This window comes from Danio rerio, chromosome 1, assembly GCF_049306965.1.
Source record: "Danio rerio strain Tuebingen ecotype United States chromosome 1, GRCz12tu, whole genome shotgun sequence".
NCBI classification, from domain to species: Eukaryota; Metazoa; Chordata; class Actinopteri; order Cypriniformes; family Danionidae; genus Danio; species Danio rerio.
In genome coordinates, this window is record NC_133176.1 from 58154701 (window position 1) to 58177499 (window position 22799).

At 36.8% G+C, this 22799-nt stretch overlaps 2 protein-coding genes across 16 annotated transcripts; both read left to right on the forward strand.

Moving 5' to 3' along the window:
* The first annotated feature begins 788 nt into the window (after positions 1 to 788).
* Positions 789 to 10007, forward strand: gprc5bb (G protein-coupled receptor, class C, group 5, member Bb). 13 transcript variants are annotated; one of them, XR_012382434.1, is made up of 6 exons: positions 789 to 973; positions 3599 to 4669; positions 6064 to 6173; positions 6394 to 7263; positions 7678 to 7927; positions 9456 to 10007. XR_012382434.1 is itself a non-coding variant. In XM_005160163.6 (4 exons), exons 2-4 carry the CDS (start codon positions 3601 to 3603, stop codon positions 6436 to 6438), a joined length of 1224 nt encoding a protein of 407 aa, XP_005160220.1. In that variant the 5' UTR covers positions 789 to 973; positions 3599 to 3600; the 3' UTR covers positions 6439 to 10007. The 13 variants fall into 13 exon arrangements, 4 of the variants coding, with proteins under 4 accessions (XP_005160220.1, XP_005160221.1, XP_073810037.1 ...); XR_012382473.1 differs by having other exon boundaries at positions 9459 to 10007; XR_012382260.1 differs by having other exon boundaries at positions 6394 to 7986; positions 9367 to 10007.
* A 116-nt stretch (positions 10008 to 10123) lies between these two features.
* On the forward strand, positions 10124 to 22493 carry knop1 (lysine-rich nucleolar protein 1). 3 transcript variants are annotated; one of them, XR_012382566.1, is made up of 8 exons: positions 10124 to 10180; positions 11776 to 12297; positions 13917 to 14536; positions 15604 to 15663; positions 15746 to 15799; positions 19844 to 21447; positions 21517 to 21604; positions 21699 to 22493. XR_012382566.1 is itself a non-coding variant. In XM_682043.9 (6 exons), the coding sequence occupies exons 2-6, from the start codon at positions 11910 to 11912 to the stop codon at positions 20147 to 20149; spliced, it is 1428 nt and encodes a 475-aa protein (XP_687135.1). In that variant the 5' UTR covers positions 10124 to 10180; positions 11776 to 11909; the 3' UTR covers positions 20150 to 22493. The 3 variants fall into 3 exon arrangements, 1 of the variants encoding a protein (XP_687135.1); XR_012382569.1 differs by lacking the exons at positions 19844 to 21447; positions 21517 to 21604; positions 21699 to 22493 and adding exons at positions 17688 to 18088; positions 18168 to 18361 and having other exon boundaries at positions 15746 to 16486; XM_682043.9 differs by having other exon boundaries at positions 19844 to 22493.
* The last annotated feature ends 306 nt before the right edge of the window (positions 22494 to 22799 follow it).

Sequence of the window (22799 nt, forward strand, 5' to 3'; positions counted from 1 at the left end):
GTCAATGTTATGTACAAAATTCTCCTCTGAGATACCAACTAATAACCACTGGCAACTGTTAAGCCAAGCTAACCAAAATAGCAGCACATAATAATGAAAGGAAAGACTCTGATGGCTCACTGCACCACTGGACAGGATTATCTGAAGGCTACTTAAAGAGACACGATCACACACACACACACACACACACACACACACACTAGGCTACTCTAATGTGTATGACCTGAAGCACTGGTGTCTTTATTACATAAGACTCCTTCAAGACAACGCACGTGGACACACACACACACACACCTGGCTCTTTGTGCACTGTCAGTTGTCAATGGAAACTAATTAGAAGTCTTTACTCAGAAGTGTGTTTGTGTGTGTGTTTGTGTTTGCACGCTGCAGATAATGACGAGAGAGTGTGCGACACGATCACCAGTGAGTTTTGCTGTGGTTTATTTATAGTGTGAGTGTGAGTGTGTGTGTGTGTGTGTGCATCAGCAGCGGTCACAATGCTTCAAATGAAGCCCTTCAGAGAGAGAGATGCGTGTGACGGCTGAGGATGGACGACACTGCGCTTCACATCCACTCAGACGGAGATTTCACCCTCGACTGCACCAGGATCTGTGGAGGAAACTAAACCAGCATCTCTCATCCACAAGAGGAGCTTTAACACTCGTAAAAAGACGTTTAAAGAAGGAAGAGCCGCGTTAACGACAGATATACACGGTCTGCTGCAGATGCTGTGTGTAGGTGTGAATCTGTCTGTCGCGCAGTTTCCGGATTTTCTGTCACTGATTTTCGATTACTGAGTGACTGGAGGAGAGGGAAAGGGGGAAAGCGCGATGCTAGAGCTCGAGTTTGTGTTTTTCAGGATAATTCCCACTCGATAAGAAGAGATTTGAGCTGTGGGGATGTGTAGAAACTCTCCTGCACTACATAAACACACATCAACATAACTCTCGAGGTGTATTTTCAACTCTTTACGGTGAGTAACGGCTGTTGTCGTCGCGTTTATGTAACTGTTTTTTGTCTGCTAATCCGGCTCCTCGTGATTCTGTTGGTAATCAACTCAAGTCAAATTCAATCTTAAAGTTGTGTGTGTGTGAACGTGTGTGTGTGTGAGTGTGTTTCTGGCTTGTTGTTCTTTTATATAAATGCGCGGCTCCATCTAGGCCAGCCCACGCGCGCCGCTGGTTGCCATGGCAACTGTCGGGGTTTTAAAAAGGGTTGAGGATGCGAGACAAAGTGAACGCGCATCTTAAGTTTACACCGATGATGAGCAAAAGTTAGCAGCCCATCTATTATTTAAGCAAGCAACAGCCTGGTTAAAAGCAGCTCCTAAATAAAAGTGACAAGCAGCAATCTTAATAGTTGAATGAAATTAACAAATGTGGCAAATGTTTGCATTTTTTGCTGAATAAATAAGTTTTATATTGTTAAAATAGGACTATTTTTGGGTTAGATGCAACAGTTTGAATATGTGGAATCTGGGAAGTCAGAAAAAGCTAAATATTGAGAAAATCACATTCAAAGTTGTGCAAATGAAGTGCTTAGTGATGCACAATACTTATCAAAAATAAAGTTTTGATATATTTACATAAGTATATTTATATTTTAAATTTGTCTTCATGGAATATAATCTTTACTCAATATTCTAATGATTTTTAGCATAAAATAAAAATTATTCAAAGTGTTTTTGGCTACTGACAAAGTTGGAACATAGGCTTCTTCTGAAAGCGTAGCCCTATCTACATTTCTGGAGATCGCAAATTATGTGTCCTGGAGTATATATGGCTGCATTTTGTCTTTAAAATGAACGCTATTTGGTGGTATGGTCAGTGCTTAATTTGTGAATTGCGAGGTCCCGGAGCAGAAGGGGGTGCAGTAGATGGCGGATGGGTGTCGCAGACGAAAGTGAGTGGGGCGAGGGTGTCACATAAGAAAGTGAAAGTGATCAGTGGACGGTGGAGGAGGGCGTTTGAGGAGGTGGATCGGTAAAATCTGGCACAAATTAAGCCTTGGGTATGACGCCGTTCATTCTTACCAGCTGACCACTTACCGCCATATGGACGGCTTTCCCGCTGTTGTCCAGTAGCTCACCATGTATGTTGGCGGACTTGAGAAGCAGAGAGGAGTTGAGGAGAGAGAGGAGGCATGAATGGCACTCGCGAGAGAAATTTGAGATCTCAAAATACTTACACAGCGCCCTCTAGTGGATTCGCAAAAACAAAAACTGCAAAAAACATACCACCTGGAACTTATTTGGCGCTCTCCAGAAATGTATATAGAGGTATGTATTCAGAATGAGATTGGGATGCAAAAATATACTTGTGCAACATAAAACTGCTTGTGTGGTCCAGGGTCACAAATGGAAAAACACATTTTATATGATCTGCTTTAGTGCATGAAATGCAGTATTAAAGTTAAATTAATAACATGAAATTTTAAATATAATTTTGCATTTAAAAGGAAAAATCCCAGGGAAGACTTACACTGCCCTCAACGCAGAGAAGCTGCTGTTTCTATGGAAATGGAGATTACAGAGATGAGCTCTCTTCCTGGTCACTGTGCTGCTGTACCCATTTGTAAAATAGACTTAAACAGTTTTATATGCCACTAATATTCAGTGGCAGCAGTTTTATGTGATTTACTGCATGTTTAAAAGTAGGTTGCAATGCTTTACGCAGTGATTAATTCCACCCCATGCAAAAAAATGTATATATTATGTAAATGCAGTTTTTAATATTGGATAATCATTAATTATTGTGGTAATTTAGTCAATTTGAATTTAATAGTGAAATTTGTGATTCAACTCGGAGATGTTTTATGCTGATTCACAAAAATGAATGTAAGAAATACCCACAGTTATACTCATTTTTTGGTCACTCTTACAATTATCAATATTAATAAACCATTAACTATGAATTTTCGCTCAATAAACACCTAATTTGCTGCATATTAAAGGGGACCTATTATGGAAAAATCACTTTTATAAGGTGTTTAAACACAGTTGTGTGGTAAAACTGTGTGAATATAGCCAGCCTCTAATTGTAAAAATTAATTAACTTTATTTTTTTATATTACTTACTGAAAAACAGTCAGCAGAAACACTTTGATTGACATTCTTCCTTTGTATGTGCCCTCAGAGGGGGAAAGCCCCGCCCACTAGTGACCACCTCTCCCTCATTAGAATAAACAGCCCTGAGTGAGATCTGTCATTTTGAATCTGCTGCTATGTTAACGCATAAGCATTTGTAGCTCCGCCCTCTTCTCAAAAAAGGACAATCTCATTTGAATTTAAAGCGACAGTCACCAAAGTGGCACTATTAGGATCAAATCCCAAAAGGGTCAGTTTCAGAGAGTTATAAATCATTAGTTATGTGGTACATTATTTACACTAGGCATATTATTTTACATATTGTAAAAGGGGCATAAAACGTCCCTCTTAATAGTCGTTAAGGTAATTATTGGGTTTAGTGATTAGAATGAAATCAAGCCTTATAAACACTAATAAACCACCAATATATTAAAAATAGCCAGGTAATATTAAGCCACTAGTTAGCAGTGAGTATTGGTACTTAAACTAAAGTGTTTCCTCTTTCTCTTGCAGCCATGGCTGTGAGGCCCACCCTCATCTTTATTCTCTCTCTGATTGGCTGCTGTGCTCTTGAAGACCCACCCCAGGCTTTAGCCCCTCCCCCTCCCCGTGGGTGTGGCACCGCGGTGGACCCGCCGTACAGAGTTCTGTGTGACCTGGAGTCAGTGTGGGGCATCGTGCTGGAGGCCATAGCCTGCGGCGGCACTGTATCCGCTCTGATTCTGGCCATCATTCTCCTGGCCAAGCTAAAAACGGTCACGGAACCAGACAAAAGATGCGGCGTTGGTCCGCTCCTCCTGCTATTGGCTGGAACGATGGGTCTGTTCAGCCTATCGCTGGTGTTTATGGTGGGGCGTGGCGAGGTGCTCTGCATGGTGCGCCGCGGGCTCTGGGGGGCGCTGTTTGCTATGTGTTTCTCCTGTTTGCTGGTACAGGGAGTGCGGCTGAAGAAGCTAGCCGGAGGGAGGCGGAGCCCTGCAGGAAGTTCTCTCGCCGGATTGGCTTTCGCGCTCACTGTTGTTCAAGGCATCATCGCTGGCGAGTGGCTGCTGCTTACGGTGGTCCGTGAGGGACATGCTGCCTGTGAATACCTGCCTTTAGACTTTGTGCTGGTTTGCAGCTATGCTTTAGCACTGTTGCTAGCTGCTAGCGTGTTGTCGCTAGCTGTGGTGTTGTGCGGAGGGAATAACAGAGAGGAATCCAGCAGGAAGAGGATGAAGTGGAGGTGTAACGCCGTCTGGCTTTTCCTTTCATGTCTTTCGTCGCTTCTTCTATGGGTCGCCTGGCTTGGGCTTTACCTTTATGGTGATGTCGGCATCTCGATTGTGGCGAAGGATTGGGATGAGCCGGCATTAGCGGTTGCCTTGGTGACCGAGGGTTGGGTGCTGTTGTTGTTTCACGCTATCCCGGAAACACACCTGTGTTTGCGTCCGTCCAGTCAGAGGAGCGCAGATACCGCACAGAACTACTACGACACCCCACAGCCTCCAGCTGCACAGGGTTACCATGACGATGAGCGGCCGACCAATCCCAGAGCTCCGTTCACCGAGAGTCAGGCGTACACTGTAGAGGAGCACAGCGCAGGTGGGTCGCCAGTAAAATATAAAGAGTGTGCAGCTTTCTGGATATGTTTGTTTACGGTGATTAAATCTAAAAATAATCATTACGGTAGATCTGAAGTGTATTTAAAAATTTACCTTAAAAGTCCACCTGAACCCGAACTGCGACTGTTTTTTTTTCCCCTATTTTAACGCAGTTAGTGAAACGGAATATTAAATAGGAAAACAGGTGGCGTGGCTTTTTTTTCTACTGCGAGCTGATTAGATGTAGTAAAGAAGGCATTTTATTCAGAAAGATGGGGAAAGGGGTTTGGGGAGAGTTAATACTATCAGGTTGATCTAAACCAATGGTTTGCGCAACTTAAAGATATCCAGAAGTTAATTATCCAGAAAAACTGTCACTTTATATTTTATAAATATTTTTTTGGTGTAATTCCCTTTTGGATGTGCTGTGACAATAGGCATAATCCGCTTGTAAAGTTGTGACGTTAGAATTAACGTTAGAATTTTCCAGGTCCGAGCTGCTACTCTTTTGAATTGAGATAATATTTGTTTAGGACCACTTTTATCACACATTAATGTGAATTTTATACAAAATCATGGTGTACATGACAGTCTCTGTACTTGCTGCATCACAGAGACCGATGTTTTAACAACTTATAAAGAATTAATCACTTTCTAGCCACCAGATATTAGTAATGGATATACAGTTGAAGTCAGAATTATTAGCCCCTTTTGATTTTTTTTTCTTTTTTAAATATTTCCCAAATAGTGTTTAACAGAGCAAGGAAATTTTCACAGTATGTCTGATAATATTTTTTCTTCTGGAGAAAGTCTTATTTGCTTTATTTCGGCTAGAATAAAAGCAGTTTTTAACTTTTTAAAATCCATTTTGAGGTCAATATTATTAGCCCCTTTAAGCTATAATTTTTCAATAGTCTACAGAACAAACCATTGTTATACAATAACTTGCCTGATAACACTAACCTGCCTAGTTAACTTAATTAACCTAGTAAAGCCTTTAAATGTCACTTTAAGCTGTATAGAAGTGTCTTGAAAAATATCTAGTCTAATATTATTTTAAATTCAGAGTTTTTACCCTGAAATGAGAGAAACTCTGGGTTTTCCGTTTCAGCTTGAAAAGTAGATTTTTTACCATCGGTGCCCTTTAAGGTAATGCCGAGGTTCTGTGAAGGTTAGATTTTGGTTATAACATAAACCCAAAAAGTGTTTCTAAAGCATTATTAATTGGTTTCCAAGAAATTTGAAAAATCAAACATCTGAGTCAAAATGATGTAATATTTTAGATATTTTTAGTTCTTCTTTATTCTATAAAGCCCAATTACGTTTTGCCATTTCATATGTTCCTCTTCATTTGTTTGATATCATATTATATGTATATTTTATGTCTTTTTATAGCAGTTCTGCAGGCTGGAGGTTACCATAATGGATTAATACGGCCCGCTCTGCCTTTCCGGAGTCACGTTTACCAGCCTACTGAAATGGCTCTGCTCATGAATGCAGGACCGGTAACATCATAATAACATTATTTCTACACTCAAAAAATGAATTTTGCTGCTTGTTCAAACTACTTGTTTAAAATAAGTTGAAATAACACAATTCTTAAGTATTTTTGGGGGGACAATGTAACAATGTAATGTTTATGTTTAATCCACCTAAATTTGTAAAAAGTGTTTTTATGGTGAATGTAAATACTGGATATATGTGAGCTCAGTCTCTGTGTTTCAGATCCCCACGGCTCCTCCAAACTTCACAGGCAGGCATCTGTGGTGAGAGCAATAACGTCCTCGTCTGCCCCGGGACGGCTCACAGGGTCAAACGGCACTTTATTACAGTTCCATAATAATCATTTGGAAATGCTCCTCTAATTAAAGGCCACAAGTGGAAGCTAAATGCACACTTTTAACACAGGAGCCAGCTAGTTTTGCACAAGTTCTCGAATAAGTGCTTACTTTAAAGTACAGGACACGTATTTGATATCACCATGGTGATGTTTAGATGACGCGATTGGACAAATCACACGCAGATGAAGACCTGCGATAATTTACATAAAGAGAGATGTGTGAAGGAGAAAGCAGAGGGAGTGTTGAAGTCAACACGAAATGCTGCTCACAGACCCATTTACTTGCATGACCGCAGTGTTGGAGAATCATTTTAGGGATTGATTAAAAATCAGTCACAAATTCAGGTTATTTTGGAAGCCAGATTACAATGAATTAATCAGGGAAACATTCTCTCAGTGTTTTGTTCACAGTGAACATTTTTCAAAGTTATCAACAAATATTTATCATAGTGTCACTAATAAAACGGTCATTCAAAGTCTGGTCTTTAATAATGTTAGCACAGAAACTTTACCTTCATCAAATTATTGTTAAAAAATTGTTTCAGAATGTTTCGAGGGCGACGCAGTGGCGCAGTAGGTAGTGCTGTCGCCTCACAGCAAGAAGGTCGCTGGATCGAGTCTCGGCTGGGTTAGTTGGCGTTTCTGTGTGGAGTTTGCATGTTCTCCCTGCATTCGCGTGGGTTTCCTCCAAGTGCTCCGGATTCCCCCACAGGCCAGAGACATGCGGTACAGGTAAATTGGGAACAGGTGAACAGGTGAGATGGGTTGTGGCTGGAAGGGCATCCACTGTGTAAAAAAGTGCTGGATAACTTGTCGGTTCATTCCGCTGTGGCAACCCTGGATTAATAAAGGGACTAAGACGAAAAGAAAATGAGTGAGTGAATGTTTCGAGAACATTTAATAAGTAACGTTTCTATCATGATCAAGGTAATTAAATCTCAGCAATTCAAGGTAATTAAAATGTAATGTTCTCTTAGCATTAATATAACCAAGAAAAACATTTAAAAACATTTAAGAAACGTTCTGACAACACTTTAAGCATTGTTTTTCTTAGCTGAGAACATTCATTCATTCATTTTCCTTTGGCTAGTCCCTTTATTCATCATGGGTAGCCACAGCGGAATGAACCGCCAACTTATCCAGCATGTTTTCAGCGGATGCCCTTCCAGCTTCAATCCAGTACTGGTAAACAAACATACACACTCTCATTCACACACATACACCATACCCAATTTAGCTTAATCAATTCACCTATATGTGTTTGTACTGTGGGGGAAACTGGAGCCGGGACTCGAAGCAGTGACCTTCTTGCTCTGAGGCAACAAGTGCTAACCACTGAGCCACCGTGTCACTCTAGCTGAGAACATAAACTTATTAATTATTCAAAATGTAAGCAGAAATCTGAATAAAGTAAACAGGGTTCCCTGCTGAAAATAACAGCTTAAACCAGCCTAAGCTGGTTGGCTGGTTTTAGAGGGGTTTGGCCATTTACAGGCTGGTTTCCAGCCATTTCCAGCCTGGTTTTAGCTGGTTAGGCTGGATAATGACCTGCCTAAACCAGCTAAAATCAGCTTGATCAGCCTGGTCAAGGCTGATTTAAGCTGGTCAAGCTGATTTAAACTGGTCATTGCTAGGGCTAGACTGAATCTTTGGAAGTTTTTTGCTATTTCTGCTGAGAATTTTGTAATAATCTGCGGATTTATGCAGAAATGTCCAGAGATTGTGTCATATAATATCTCTACTAAAAGACAGACAATATTACTTTACAAACTGTATTGTAAATAAATCAAATAAACATTTTCAGAAATCTTAAGATTTTTAGCCCATCATTGAGTCTATTTATTTACTTGTGTAAATGAGTGTAAATTTATATTTATTCAGTTTTTAAATAAATTTCAGTAATATTAATAACTCATATGAAAATGTTCATATGATTTATATACAATACAGTTTGTAAAGTCTTTTATTAGATATGAGCAATTCCAGCGTTATGGATGTGACATTTGCAGTAAAAACTCAAAACATAATTTCACACAGAAAGTATATGTTGACATTATATCGAAACTTCTGTTTATATTTTCCAAAATAGCTCACCACAGAGTTATGGGAGCAGAAAAATATCAATATGTAAACATGTTTTATATTTTTAATCAGGAAAATAAACATGCGTTATGGATGTGACAAAAAAGTTTGCGAATTTACAGTCGACAACAGATTATTTAGAAATTCTGACAGTTAAACTGCACAACCCAAAAGAAACAATGCTCATCAAACAGGTATGAGTCGGCTCACTATAGAATTAAAATGATTGATTTTATTTTATTTGACATTTTTGCATTTATGAAGAAAAAGTGTCGTTATGGATGTGACACATTTCCGTTATGGATGTGACAGCTGTGAAATTGCCACTTGTGTGATTTTGGCAAAATAAATATAATAGTTTGAAATACTGACAGATACATTCACGAGTATTTTTACAGTACTGTAAAATACTTGCTAACACAAAAAAATGTAGAAACGGTTTGTCTATTTTGCTGAAAACTAAATAATTTTTTATGGCAAGGTTGACATTTGCGTGGAATTGCTCATATATTATTTGAGACACTTGCTTTGTTTACTAAATAAAGTGGATGTATTTGGATTTGCATTGCAAACATTAAATAAAAGTTTAAAAGTTTTTTTTATTTCATATATTAAGGTTTTAGTTATGATACTCCAAAAACCATTCCGCATAAAATCCGCAGTATTTCAACAAAACTCTGTGCAGAAATAGCAAAAAATGTCAGCAGTTTCTTTGGGGCCCTAGTCATTGCCCAGCCTGACTAGTAAAGACCAGGCAAGAAATGCCTGGAAACTAGCCTGGAATGGCCAAACCCCTTTAAAACCAGCTTGGTTGACCAGCTAAAACCAGCCAACCTGCCTAGGCCAGTTTAAGCAGTTTTTTCAGCAGGGCTGGCTTTGGTTTCGTGTTGACTTTAAAGGATTGATCTTTGAGAGGGATTACTTCATTATTTTCTAGCCTTAGCAAATCTTCTGCCTGCATTCCACTTTAAATATCCAATCAAAATCTTTTAAATTTATTAAAACGTATTTAATTTATTTAAAATGTTTTGTATTCCATTGTTGAATTGGTATCCTGTTTTTAAATATCTCTCTCTTTTTTAATACTCTTTTGTTTTGATATCATGTTCGATGTTATTTTTCCGAACTTTGCACGCTTGATTGTCAGTCTTCATGATGCAGTCGATGGTAAACATTTATAAATGTTCTGCCGTGTTTGATATCTTGTAAGGCAATACTGTGTGTTTGTTTGGTGAAATGAATGTGACGGTGCTGCAAACTCACAAAACGAGACACTCTCAACAGGGTCAGTGGAAAAGGCTCTTTACTTTGCTCGTGATGTTCAGATCTATTGCACAGAACTGTGGTATTTTCCCTATATTTGATGTCTATATTTGAAATAAATTATAATAAACATTCCTACAGTGTTTTCAAAGCATCTCTTGTCGGTGGTTTGTTTACCGCGTCACGCGCATGCGCACACTGAAGCTAGCGGACATGTTGAGTAGATAACTGTTGACAAGGGCGCTTGGAGACGTTACCAAGGAAGTAGATGAGCGATTTCTTCCGGATTCGAGACGAAAGGAAAGCTTTTCCACGTGCGGCAAATAAGTAAGTAATAAAATGTACATGTATATCTCAAATATTGCGCTTTGAAAGCCAAATATAAACCCGCTATGGTGAAGAGCGCGTGCACGTAACGTTACTCGTGCATGTGTTAAGTTAACTTGCATGTGAATGTGTGTTTCATCAACTCAGGTTGTTTGAACAGTATTGTTTTACTAAAATGTCAAATGAGACAAAGACCAAAATATGTTTAAACATCAAGACAAATAAATGTATTCACCTATATTAGAACCAGACCTGTATATGTTTATTTACCGTTTGTTTACCGAATACATTTTGGTACGATAAACAAAAGACAGTAACCAAAATGTTATTCGGTGTAACGATGGTTTATATAGCCAAAAATAAACATTGGTTGTGTTTTAATACTATTTTAATGCTTTTGTGACACTAGGTTTAGCAAATTTTCCTGCTAGACTGTTTTTAAACACTTAGAAATGTGATTAAATATCATATGATCACCACTTATGTTATTGTTTTAATACTAATCTAAAATCGTATGCTGTTCATTTTTACAAATAATATATCTGTTACAGTCATAGATATTGACAATAAGTATCAATTTAACCCATAATTTGTCATTTTGTTTATATAAAGCTTATTTTTAATGATAAGAGTATTTACCTGCATTTGTTGTCCTTATATGTGTATAAAAGGTGTTGTGAAATTAATTTGATAATAAATAATAAGTAGGAAATAAAACATACACATTTGACTGAAATAATTAGATAATTAAACCCGCTGCAGTGAACGTAATGTTACTTGTGCATGTGTTAAGTTACATGTAAATGTGTGTTTCATCAACTCAGGATGTTTGAACATTATTGTTTTAATAAAATGTCAAATGAGACAAAGACCAAAATATGTTTAAACATTAAGAAAAATAAATGTATTCACCTTTATTAGAACCAGACCTGTATATGTTTATTTACAGTTTGTTTACCGAATACATTTTAGTACGATAAACAAAAGACAGTAACCAAAATGTAATTCGGTGTAACGATGGTTTATATAGCCAAAAATAAACATTGGTTGTGTTTTAATACTATTTTAATGCTTTTGCGACACTAGGTTTAGCTAATTTTTCTACTAGACTGTTTTTTTTATTTTTATTTTTTATTTGTTTTTTTGTTATTTATTTTTTTACTGTTGATGTTAGTTAATTACTGAAATGCTCTTGCCATGAAAATAGCCTTAGTAGCTGACATGACAACAAACAAACAAACAAATAAATAAATAAATAATTAACTAATGTAGTCTTCGTTGTATGAGCAATTCAATAAAATTAATCATTATTAGGTGCCTGAACACCTTTTAAAACCCTTATACAGTCACATGCCTCGAAAAACATCAACTCAACATTGCGTATACTGGTTTTGTGACTATTGCGATTGATCACATTGCAATATCGATTCTATAACTATATATTGTGCAGCCCTAATGCAGATGCATATGTATTTGTAAAAATAACAATAATGCAAAATGCTCATAAATCTGCTTATTCTGTAATCACTTATCAATATAATGTAATGTTTATAAGAAATCTTTTAGAAATAATAATGCTTCTGTGTGTTTTCCAGATGGTGAAGACTGATCTAGAATCAGAAATGAGTGAAGAAAACCAATGAAAGGGATGATAAAAGCAAAAAGGACAATGATAAGATTGTCAGATTGCTTTTGATTGACAGTTTAATTTCATTTAATTTAGAAAAACATGGCAGTCGGTAGGTTGGCTAAAGAGAAGAAGAAGAAAATAAAGGTGAAGGAAGAAGAAGAAAACACAGATTCTGTCAAGTGTCATGATGTTTCCGTCCAGACTGCTATTAAACAGGAGCTGCTCGATGTAAACGATGGAGGGGAGAAAAAGAAGAAGAAGAAGAAGAAATTAAAACAAGAGTTGGATGCAAACAATTCTTTGGTGGAGAGTTGCGACGTATCTGTTCAGACAACTGTAAAAACAGAACAAATAGACACAAATAATAGTGTAGCTCCTGAAAAGACAAAGAAGAAGAAAAAGAAGATAAAGGAGGAGGAACAGATCCAGGAGGAAGCTCATATAGTGTCCAAGAAGAAGAAAGTAAAAAAAGACGAGGCAGTAGAAGGTAGATTTATTGAGTTTCTGGTTATGATTTAATTGTTGAAGCTTTTATCACAGTATTTTATTACCTGGTGTAATGGTCAAAATAAACAAAAAATTGAAAAACAATTTGCAATTATAAATTACTGTACAGAACATTTTACATTGAAGTCTCAATAGAATTGTACTAACTCTTTAACATTGGTTAGTGCGTTAAAATCAGTAAGCAATAGCCACATTTTTACTATGCTAAATTTAGTTAATACCCCCTCAACAATTTTAAAATGATATAAAATAATAAAAACATTAAATATAGTTAATTCTATTTCATAAAAAAGTTATGTTGTTTGGTCTTAGTGCCTTATTGTGCATTAACTAAGAAGTAAACATCATCTAGGATTTTTTTATGTTTGTGAGTTTAAATTAACTAATGTTAACAAATGGGTACATTATTAACAAGCAATCGTGCTGTAAATAGTCCATAGATATTAAGTCATCATTTCTTGAATCTTGTAGACTGTATAATTAGGAGGCAAACACCAAGAAATGCCATCAAGTGTGCTTTACTTTTGTATATCAACAACGTCAACAACACATCACATGGCTTAAATAGTTGTCGAGAACCAATGAATTGCCAGACCAACATCCAGATCATTACAAACGCACATTATCCCAATACACCACATAGACCAAATTAATATATGAAAATAGTAATGTTTATTTAAGGTTGATTTATACTTCTGCGTCAATTGCACGCGTATGGTCCGTTGCAGCCTTCGCGCGGTTGTATAGCCCTCACTGAGGCTGACACTGATGCGAACCTCTTAAAGAATCTAACTACACGTCGAATTAACACGTAGCGTAAGCTCTTTAATTGGTCGGTTTGGTAGATTTGACAAGTGTAGTCAGTGCTGAGAGCAAGTCGATGGAGTGAGTGTTTATAAGTGTTGAGCTCCAGGGGTCCGTTCTACGTACCTCGCTTAAATTATCTAAGATGATTTGGCAGATCCTGGATCTTTTAATCTTGATAACTGATCTCTGGCTAATTTGGTTTTTCAAACAAGTTGACGAGTCAGATTAAAATGTCTGGAAGAAAGAAAACGATCCTGGATCATGTCAAATTGTTAATAATCAAATCCCACTATTTGAGTAATCCACGGACGAAGAACGGACCCCTGATGGAAACTTTTGTTTTGTGTGTAACTTATGATTAAAGTTGTTGCACGTCCTCGTTCCTGCCTCTAAATGAGCGAGTTTTAGCTACTTGTACATTTAAGGAAGCATTCAGATAAAACAAAACACCCGTGAAGAAAACTTGACACAGAGGAACATAAAAACCTGATGCCAGCTAGTGTTTGAGACGTGCTCATGCAGAGCAACACAAACAGCATGCAGAAGTATAAATGCACAAACTATGAGCAAGGCATGCGCCCTGGGTCATGGAGATCGGTCAACGCAGAAGTATAAACCAGCCTTTACACATTTAGTTATGTGATGAACAATCACTAATGCAACAATCTGAATATTCTTTTAAAAACACTTAAAGTTTAAGTAATAAATAATTATTCACAGTATTTTGAAGTGGATTGTTGTGGATTTTTATTATCACTATATATTGAATTATTACATTTTCCCTTGTGAAAGGTATAAAAAAGAAGAAGAAGAAGAAAAAGGAGACTGAGGTTAAAGAAGAAGAAGAAGAGGCTGATTTAGGACCAGCTGTGGAGACGGTAAACGACAAAAAGAAGAAAAGAAAGAGAAAACTAGAGGAGGACATCATAAAACAAGAACTAAACGCAGAGGTGGAGGACGGAGTGATTAAGAAAAAGAAAAGGAAGAAAGATGTAGACGAATGCGTAGAGGTAGAGCACAAGGTGAAAAAAAAGAAGAAGAAACAGTCAGTAGTAGAAGAAGCGCCGGAAAACATCAGCTCTAATGAAAAGCCTGAGAAAAAAAGCAAAAAGAAGAAGAAGAAACTAGAAAGTAAGAGTCTTCCTCACGCCAATGAAGATAACTCATCGGATAAAAAGATGAAGAAGAAGAAGAAACTAGAAAGTAAGAGTCTTCCCGACGCCAATGGAGAGAACTCATCGGATAAAAAGATGAAGAAGAAGAAGAAAAATAAAGGCAAGACCGAGGCTGATGATGATGTTGAGGAGAAACCGGAGAGGACAGACAACAATAACAAGAGCTCAGGGAAAAATACAAATAAAACTCTTAAAGCAGATCCTGAGGAATACTTCAGGAAAACCGCAAGCAGAGCGGTGAGTTTTATTCTGATGGAGAGAAACCGAGGCTTCTGATTGGCTCTTGAGAGTGTGACATCACTATGTTAATGTTTAATTTGAGTGTCAGCGTCGATATTTGAGTTCGTCACATTATTAGAATCGTATTTTTAGATTTTATTAAAATTAAAATTAGTTTTTAATAATATTTTCATGTGCATGTAGTTTCGGTCATTTTTAGTTCTGTATATTTCAATATTTTTAATTTTATGCAGTGCAAAATCTGAGCGTTATTTAACAAAAAACTATTCGGAATTATATAACAAGTTGCTGAACGTGATAAATATTTTTGTATGTGGGGCGGGGGTGTACATTTAATCTAAATACATTTCTTACAGTAAAACAATATTCAAAATGATGTATATTTTATATATTTTTTATTGTGACATTTAAGGTTATTAAAATGAATTAGCAGAAAATAGCGATTCTAAGCTTTAAAATGGTATCATATATACACTGTAAGAAATTGTATGATAAAAAGTCATTACAACAAATGCTTTTGTTACTTTAACTTAATTTAATAAGTTAATTGGTTCATTTTTATTAATTGTTTTTAGCTATACAAAGTGAACGTAATATTTCTATTAAAATTTAGATGACAAGAAAAGTTAAATTGATTTAAATATATAAATATTTGAGGCAGGAAGAGTGTTTTTACAGGCTATCGTCAGCTGTTTTTGACCGGTTGGTGCAATCTTGTGATTGAACAATGCATAGGTTAGTGTATGCTCCATTCAGCCAGTTTAATTTTTTGTCAGCTTTGGGTTTAATTAAAGAATTAATAAACTATTACAGCTCATAACAATGTTTTTTGCATAATTCTTAGCCTGTAATAAGCAGGATAAAGTACATCTAGCCGGTGGTTTTTAGATGATAAACCCTTCAGCTCCTGATAAACCTGTCTGGCTTTAGTTTGCAATAACAACCACCTGGATGTACTTTAAAGTAACCTTATTATATAGTGTGACAATATTAACTATTTTATTATATTTGATGTTAAAATGCATCGCATGTTTATTTTGCTGTGTTTTTTTCTCTGTGTTCAGAATGATGTTGTGTTCCTTTCTGCCAAACCTGGCAACCAGGACGAGATTTCTATTGACCAGGTAAAGCACCAGATAAATGATGATTATTTTACGCAAACTACATTAACAAGACATGAAATGACAGGACTCTTTTACTCCACAGGCTCGTCGACTTGCTCTTCAGAAGGAAATAGACAAAGAGTCACAACCTAAGCCAGTGAGTCTACACATTTGCTTTGAGTATATTGTGGTCTTAAAGGGACAGTTCACCCAAAAATGAACATTTCCTGTTCATTTAGTCACCCTCAGGTCATTTAAAACATAGGTGACTTTTTTATTTCTTCAGTAGAACGTTTCTATTATGAAGAAATCACTTTTAGAAGGGGTTTAAACACAATAGTGTGTGTATTTCAATTGGTGAAAAAAAAATTAATTTCATTTTTTATAATTACACTTGATAAAGTGTAATTATAAGAGTCTGCAGAAACACTTTGATTGACATTCTTCCTGTGTCATGTGTCATCTCATGTGTCATCAGAGGGGGAAAGCCCCGCCCACTAGTGACTATTTCTCCCTTATTAGCATAGTCTTGTTTTTGAATCTGCCACTATGCTGACACGCAGGCATTTACACTCCGCCCTCTTTTGAAAAGAGCACAATCTCATTTGAATTTAAAGTGAGTCACCAAAACTCCACAATTAGGATCAAAGCCTTTAAGGGTCAGTTTTAGAGAGTTATAAACATTATTAGTGTGGTATTTTGAGCTGAAGACACCAGAGATATACATCTTCAACAAAAGGGCATAATAGGGTTTGTTTTTTGGGGGGGGTTTGTTTGGCAGTTTGAAACCTCTCAGGAAAACGAACTTTTTGGGGGACTCTGTTTTGGGCTCTTTTGTTAAAGGGCCATGAAACCCCCTCGTTTCAGCAGGGTGTTTTCACACCTCTTCTTTGGAAAAAGTCAGAAAAGTGGGGGTGTCCAGCTCTGTTTAGGGGGGAGTGTCGGAGAAACTAAAGTGGGAGGGTGTGGGAGTGTCTATTTGGGCACGCGCGAGTTTCAGTCAAAATACACAGGAGAAAGGGATGGTGTTTAACCTACATGCACATCTGTAGTCGAATTATTTGCCAAATTATTAAATGTTGGACTTTAACTGCAGTTTGGCTCTTTCATTCAGGGAATTCATTCATGCCCCTCGCGACAAATGAGATATTTGATTCGAAGATCTGCTCTATGCGTGTATTTTTCATGCAATGTTTGATACCGCACGGCGAATGAGAGAGAAAAAAACTCCGCATTTCCCGGAAACTTAGATGCACACGGCAGGTAGCGTCCGAAAGCCGCGTGTGTTATTCCGGTCACTAAATGCGGTGCTAACATGTTTGCACTCAATGCAATAGTTAACTTATTTGATACGAACAAACTGAATATACAAAGAGCACTGGTTGCTCACTTACCAAATCTGTAGAGACAGGACAATCACCAGCAACTAGAGCCGCGTCTTTATGAAGAGAAGACTACATCCGGAATCCGGATTTCAGCGTTTGCAGATGAGAACAGCTCTCAGGTAAACAATAATCCTCCTTAGACACGTAAATTATTGTTGTCGAGCGTCGCGTACACCGTTAATCCACACGTGATCCAGATGAGCTCTCACAGAGAGAAAATGAAAACGAAACTTAATGGCAGCAAACTGTAAAAGCAACACTTCACGCTTGTTTTGCCAACACAACGTGGCGTCTCTGTGGTGTAAAGACGGTGACACTAATGAATATTAATGAAGTTGCACAATAGAGCGCGCTGATTGGTTTGAACCAACCCTTACTCATGCATTAATGCAACACACTGTAAGACGTAATAAGGCACACTCTGGCACAGACGTCCAGTCTGCACGCTGGAATAGAACGCTATTATGTCATGACCGTGACGCAGCTTCAAAAATTCGTTTCAAACAGGAAGTACGAATTTGCTTGAAATAACGCAAAAACAACCAATTTACACTTTTTAGTGAAATATAGGTGTCCTAATAGTGTTTTTAGCAGTGTGGGACACATATATGACTGTCAACAGCTCAAAAAATGTGTTTTGGTGTTTCGTGACCCTTTAAGGTTTATAATCTAATTAACACATCGTCACATTGGAATCATAACATAATTATAACGACATAATAAACCTCTTTAACATTAGTAATAGGCTACAGAGTGTCTGATGTTGTTGGTTTGAGTCTCAGTTCTGACTTTCACTTTCAAACTATTATTTATTTTATCTGAGGTGAACTATCTGCTTCTGCTTTCAGTAGTATGACAATCAATGTCTAAAATGATATTCAAACTCACATTTGGAGCATGTAGCACTAGATAAAGCACATAATCTAAATCTGAGGTGATCATTGTCATGGTAGTTTATGCTGTTGTTCTGTCACTGTAAATGGAAAGCACTTCTAAAACAGAAGTTTTTCGCATCACTAATGTTTAGGACAAAGATTCCTTTTAACATAGAAAAGATGTTAGTTTTGTTTTTGCAGGGTGGGATGTCTGTATATATTACTCAAGTGGATATTATTGGGGATTTAATGATTCAAATTGTAGACTGAGTTGTAGTTTGTCATGTTGGTAGGGTCATTTTCCTTCTATTGTTTTGTCGTTAATTTGGACTTGTATGTATGTGTTTACTTTTAATGTTTCCACCCATGTTTCCAGCCAAAAATGTTAATTAATTAATTGGAATATCGTAAATAAAGCAGCATTTCCATCCAATGAGTGAAAGGGAACAAAATCGTTACTTCCTGATAAACTGGTGCCAAATACCCAAAACTATAATAGAGGGAAAATGAGTGACATTTAAACTACAGTGTTTCCTCTTGGATTTTTTTTCCAGCTGTGGCGGCAGGCCTTTTTTTTTTACACAGATTTAACAACTACCTGTGGCGTTATTTCAAATGACAAATGTCAAGAGCGCAGTATTGGAAGTCGAGATCGCATTTATGTGATAGCCTACGAGCATGCGGATCTCTTTGCTTGCGCACCGATTTCCTCTACTCATGCACAAAACTTCTTGGACGCTCACTCAAATAGCTGCTTCAAGAGCACGCAAATTTTCACGTGCGCTCTCAAATAAACGCACTAAATCGCACTTCAGCAGCGTTTATGTAACGAGTATGTCTCCAACATTTGATATATTTGCTGGGAATATTCATGAAAGTATCCAATACCTACTTAGCAGTATTAATGCATCCTGAAGTAAAGTAAAACTGCTAAACGTCGTGTTTGCTGGCCTCACGCATCATGCACCTGTCAGTCAGTCAGCACGTAACCTTAAAGGTTTTAACAAATGACGTACAGCACTACGGTTACAGAAAAGTTTGCGCTGTTAAAATTCACTTACCTTTTAATACGTTTTGGTGCGATTATTACCCGCTATTAAAAAAATATAATGTTGAATGAGAAGCTGTAATGTAGCCGTGGCGGAATGAATTTTGGAAGAATGAATGTAGCGGAAACCATAAACTACAAATCAGTCTACTAATTGCCACTGTGGGCCTTTTTCTGATATAATAAATGAGTTGCGCCTCAGAAGACGAGATGTAATAAACATGCTGTGGCTTTTGGAGGCATGAGAAGCTCTTTGGGAGCGCAGACAGATGCTCAAGACAGTTCTGGAGGGAAAAATAATAGAATAATAGTAATACTGAGCCACTTTGATGGCAGACTTTAGCTGAGAGATTTTAGAAATAAACAACATTTCAAATGTGTTAACATTTAAATGAGCTTGAAATGCTGGTCTGTCACATAATACTGTCCATCGCACCAATTTTCATCACCACGTGATCTCTTTAAACCAAATTACATGACTTTTTTAATTTGCACACTGTAATTTATTCAGTAAATGTGTTTCCATTGTAGTTTATGTGCATTCTTTCTTATCAAATAAAAAGTTTTTCCTACTCAGTTATGGCAACACATTGTTTTATGTGCATTATTTTTTTATTTAATCACATCTAGCCATTTCCATCAAGCATTTTTTAATGTGATAATCCGAAATGAGCATAACAATAGATGTATAGAAACACAGCTATTGACTAGTATTACACCAAAGACCACAAGTTCAGCTGAAAATCTTCTTTAATATTGATTCTACTCAACAAACAAAGTACATCTTGTATAACCTGATGGTGAATAAATTAGCTGCAAATTGTCATTTTGGGCTGAACTATCCCTTTAATGTGAATGAATGAGTGTTAATCTGATGTCATCGCTGTTTGAAGGCTTTTGGGCAGTGGGGAACGGCGAGCTTCGACAGCTCGGACAGACAAGCCAAGTTCCTGCGCTTGATGGGAGGCTTTAAGAAGAGCACTCAGACGGGGAACGAGTCCGCCGGCCGCCTCAACATGGCCATGGGCAAAGAAGGACAGCAGACGTTACAGCAAGGCCTTCTGGGAGAGTTTGAGCGCGCACAAAACCGCCACATGGACTTCAGGAATAAAGGAGCCGGGTTGGGCTTCAGTGCGCCGTCCAATAAGAAGTTTGCGATTGATACTAATGCACGAAACTCCATACGATTCGACGACTGAATAATAAATTATTCACAAACCCACATTATTTTTAAGGACTCATTTAAAGGGACAGTTCACCCAAAAATACAAATTCTGTCATCATTTGCTCATCCTTTACTTGTTTCAAACCTTTGAGTTTCTTTCTTCCATTGAACACAAAAGAAGATATTTTGAAGAATGTTGGAATCTGTAACCATTGACTTCCATTTGTTTTTCCTACTATTAAAGTTAATGGTTACAGGTTTTCAGCTTTCTTCAAATGAGTCAAAATGTTATGATCATGAATATGAACAACTTTTAGAGTGTTTTGTAGAAATATTCAGATTGTATTTGCTGTGGTGTTCATTATGCTTGGAGGTTAGGCATGGGCCGGTGTAAGATTCTGACGGTATGATAACCTTGGGGGAAAAAAATCACGGTTTCACAGTATCACGGTATTGTGGTCACTGCTTTAAAATGTATATTTTTTAAATGTCTGGGTAAAAAACTAAAACTTTTTCCCCTTTTAAACACAATATATTTTATTTTATGACTCAAAATCCAAAAATCCAAAATAAATATTTTGGAGCAGTAGACATGTCAAACTGAATAATTTAAATGAATTATTGACTTCTGATGGTTTCATTAGTTTTCTTTTTTACCATTTAAAATGGCATCTTTGGATCTATATTCTGCTGGCGCTATTGTTTTCCTAAAAACAAAAAAACAAAAAGTGAATAAAAAAAATTGTACACATACTATAGGAAAGGTATTGCAGAAAATTTTGACAGTTTTAAAACCTTGACTTTTCCAAACCGCAGTATACCTTAAAAACAGTTATCATCCCATGCCTATTGGAGATTTAACTGGTTAATTAGCTTAAAAGTTTAAACATGAATATATCCGCATGTTAATCTGGCCCACTACACGCTGACATATAAATTAAAAATGTGTTGATAGATTGGTCGGTGCCAATAGCCTAGTGTTTAAGTGTGCCAACGTCTAAGTTCAACTCCTGGCTTGAGGTCCTTTGCCGACCCTTCCTCTTTCTCTGCTTCCAATACTTTCCTGTCTGTAACCTCTACTGTTCTATCCAATTTAAAGGTGAAAAACCCTAAAAAATAGTTCTATAAATTCGGTTATTGTTTATAGGGCTGTTGTACATGAACACTGTAATAAGGCTCCAATAGTAAACGAGTCAATTTAACTAAACTGATGGAAACTATAAAAACTTTATAAATATTAGCTGATGTTAAGGCCAACGGTGGCTCAGTGATTAGCACTGTCACCTCACAGCGAGAAGGTCGCTGGTTTGAGTCCCACTAGGCTATTTCTGTGTGGAGTTTGCATGTTCTCCCCGTGTTCTGAGGCTCCAGTTTTCCCTACAGTCCGAAGAGGTGCTATAGGGGAATTGGATAAACTAAATTGGCCGTAGTGTATGTGTATGAATGAGTGTGTATGGATGTTTCCCAGTGCTGATTTGCAGCTGGAAGGGCATCTGCTATGTAAAACATATGCTGGATAAGTTGGTGGTTCATTCTGCTGTGGCAAGTAAAGGGACTAAGCTGAAAGAACATGAATGAATGAGCTGATGTTAATGCCCTATAATGCATTAATATCATAGTCACAATCCGTGGTAAACACTTGATTAAATGCAGTTAATAACTAAATTAATAAATTTAAACTAATAAATTTCAGTTTTTTTTTTTAAACTAATATTTATATAATAACTGTAATCTATATTTTTTTCATCATCACTTTTATTCCATTATGTAATATTCAATACTGAGAGCATCATAAAGTGTTACCTGTGGTGCTTTATAATGCTTTTACAATTGAAGCATTTGTTTATTCTGAACATGCATCAATACACTAAATATTTTTGCTTATTATACCTGGTATAGTAACCCATTTTTTTGTATTTAAGGTCAATATTGTGTTAATTCTGTATATCATGATAAAAGCTAGAAATATTGATACCATCATGAGCCTGTATTAAAAAGACTTCTTTTGTGTTCAACAGAAGAAATAAACCCATAAATGTTTATAACCACTTTAGAGAGAGTAAATAGCACATCTAGATTTTTGGGTAAACTGTCGCTTTAGGGGCACATCTGTTAAGCGCCAAAAAGGAGCAGAAAAGAATGACAAAAAGTAATTTTTAAGTAGATCCATTTTCTTTTTATGCTTGAATCAAATGGGTTTATGAAATACTGGTGTATATTTTTGAGGAATCTGAATCTGTGTCATTATTTGGGGTTTTGTTCCTCAGGGATGTACAGAAAATATCTGAAATGTTTCAATTATTCATGAATTTTCCAAATGAAACAAAAGAGGCTACAAAACTGAACAGGCTGAATAAAGACACTGAATTAAGAGTGTTTATGTGGGTCATACCTGGGATTGTACTAATTTAATGTTTTACTAGTCGAGATAATAATTGGGTCACACTTTAGAAAAAGGTTTTATTAATTAATGTATTTACTAACTTGTCAAGCATTTATTAATCATAATTCAACACTTAAGCCTCCTTTCCATCGCACACAACAAGTAACAGATTGAGAGTCATTCATTTCCAATGAATGTAGTCCGGGAGCTGTGTGAAGTTCCGATTGGTAAAGTCTAGATCGGATATTCGGCTGGCCGGAAGTGCGATATGCACATTAATATAGAAGCATTTTTTAATGAC

Coding starts and splice junctions, on each gene's coding strand:
- knop1 (XM_682043.9), top strand. CDS start 11,910: ATGGCAGTCGGTAGGTTGGCTAAAGAGAAGAAGAAGAAAATAAAGGTG. Junction 14,537..15,603: donor GGAAAACCGCAAGCAGAGCG/GTGAGTTTTATT, acceptor CTCTGTGTTCAG/AATGATGTTGTGTTCCTTTC. Junction 15,664..15,745: donor ACGAGATTTCTATTGACCAG/GTAAAGCACCAG, acceptor TTTACTCCACAG/GCTCGTCGACTTGCTCTTCA.
- gprc5bb (XM_073953936.1), top strand. CDS start 1,188: ATGGCAACTGTCGGGGTTTTAAAAAGGGTTGAGGATGCGAGACAAA. Junction 4,670..6,063: donor TGTAGAGGAGCACAGCGCAG/GTGGGTCGCCAG, acceptor GTCTTTTTATAG/CAGTTCTGCAGGCTGGAGGT. Junction 6,174..6,393: donor TGCTCATGAATGCAGGACCG/GTAACATCATAA, acceptor TCTGTGTTTCAG/ATCCCCACGGCTCCTCCAAA.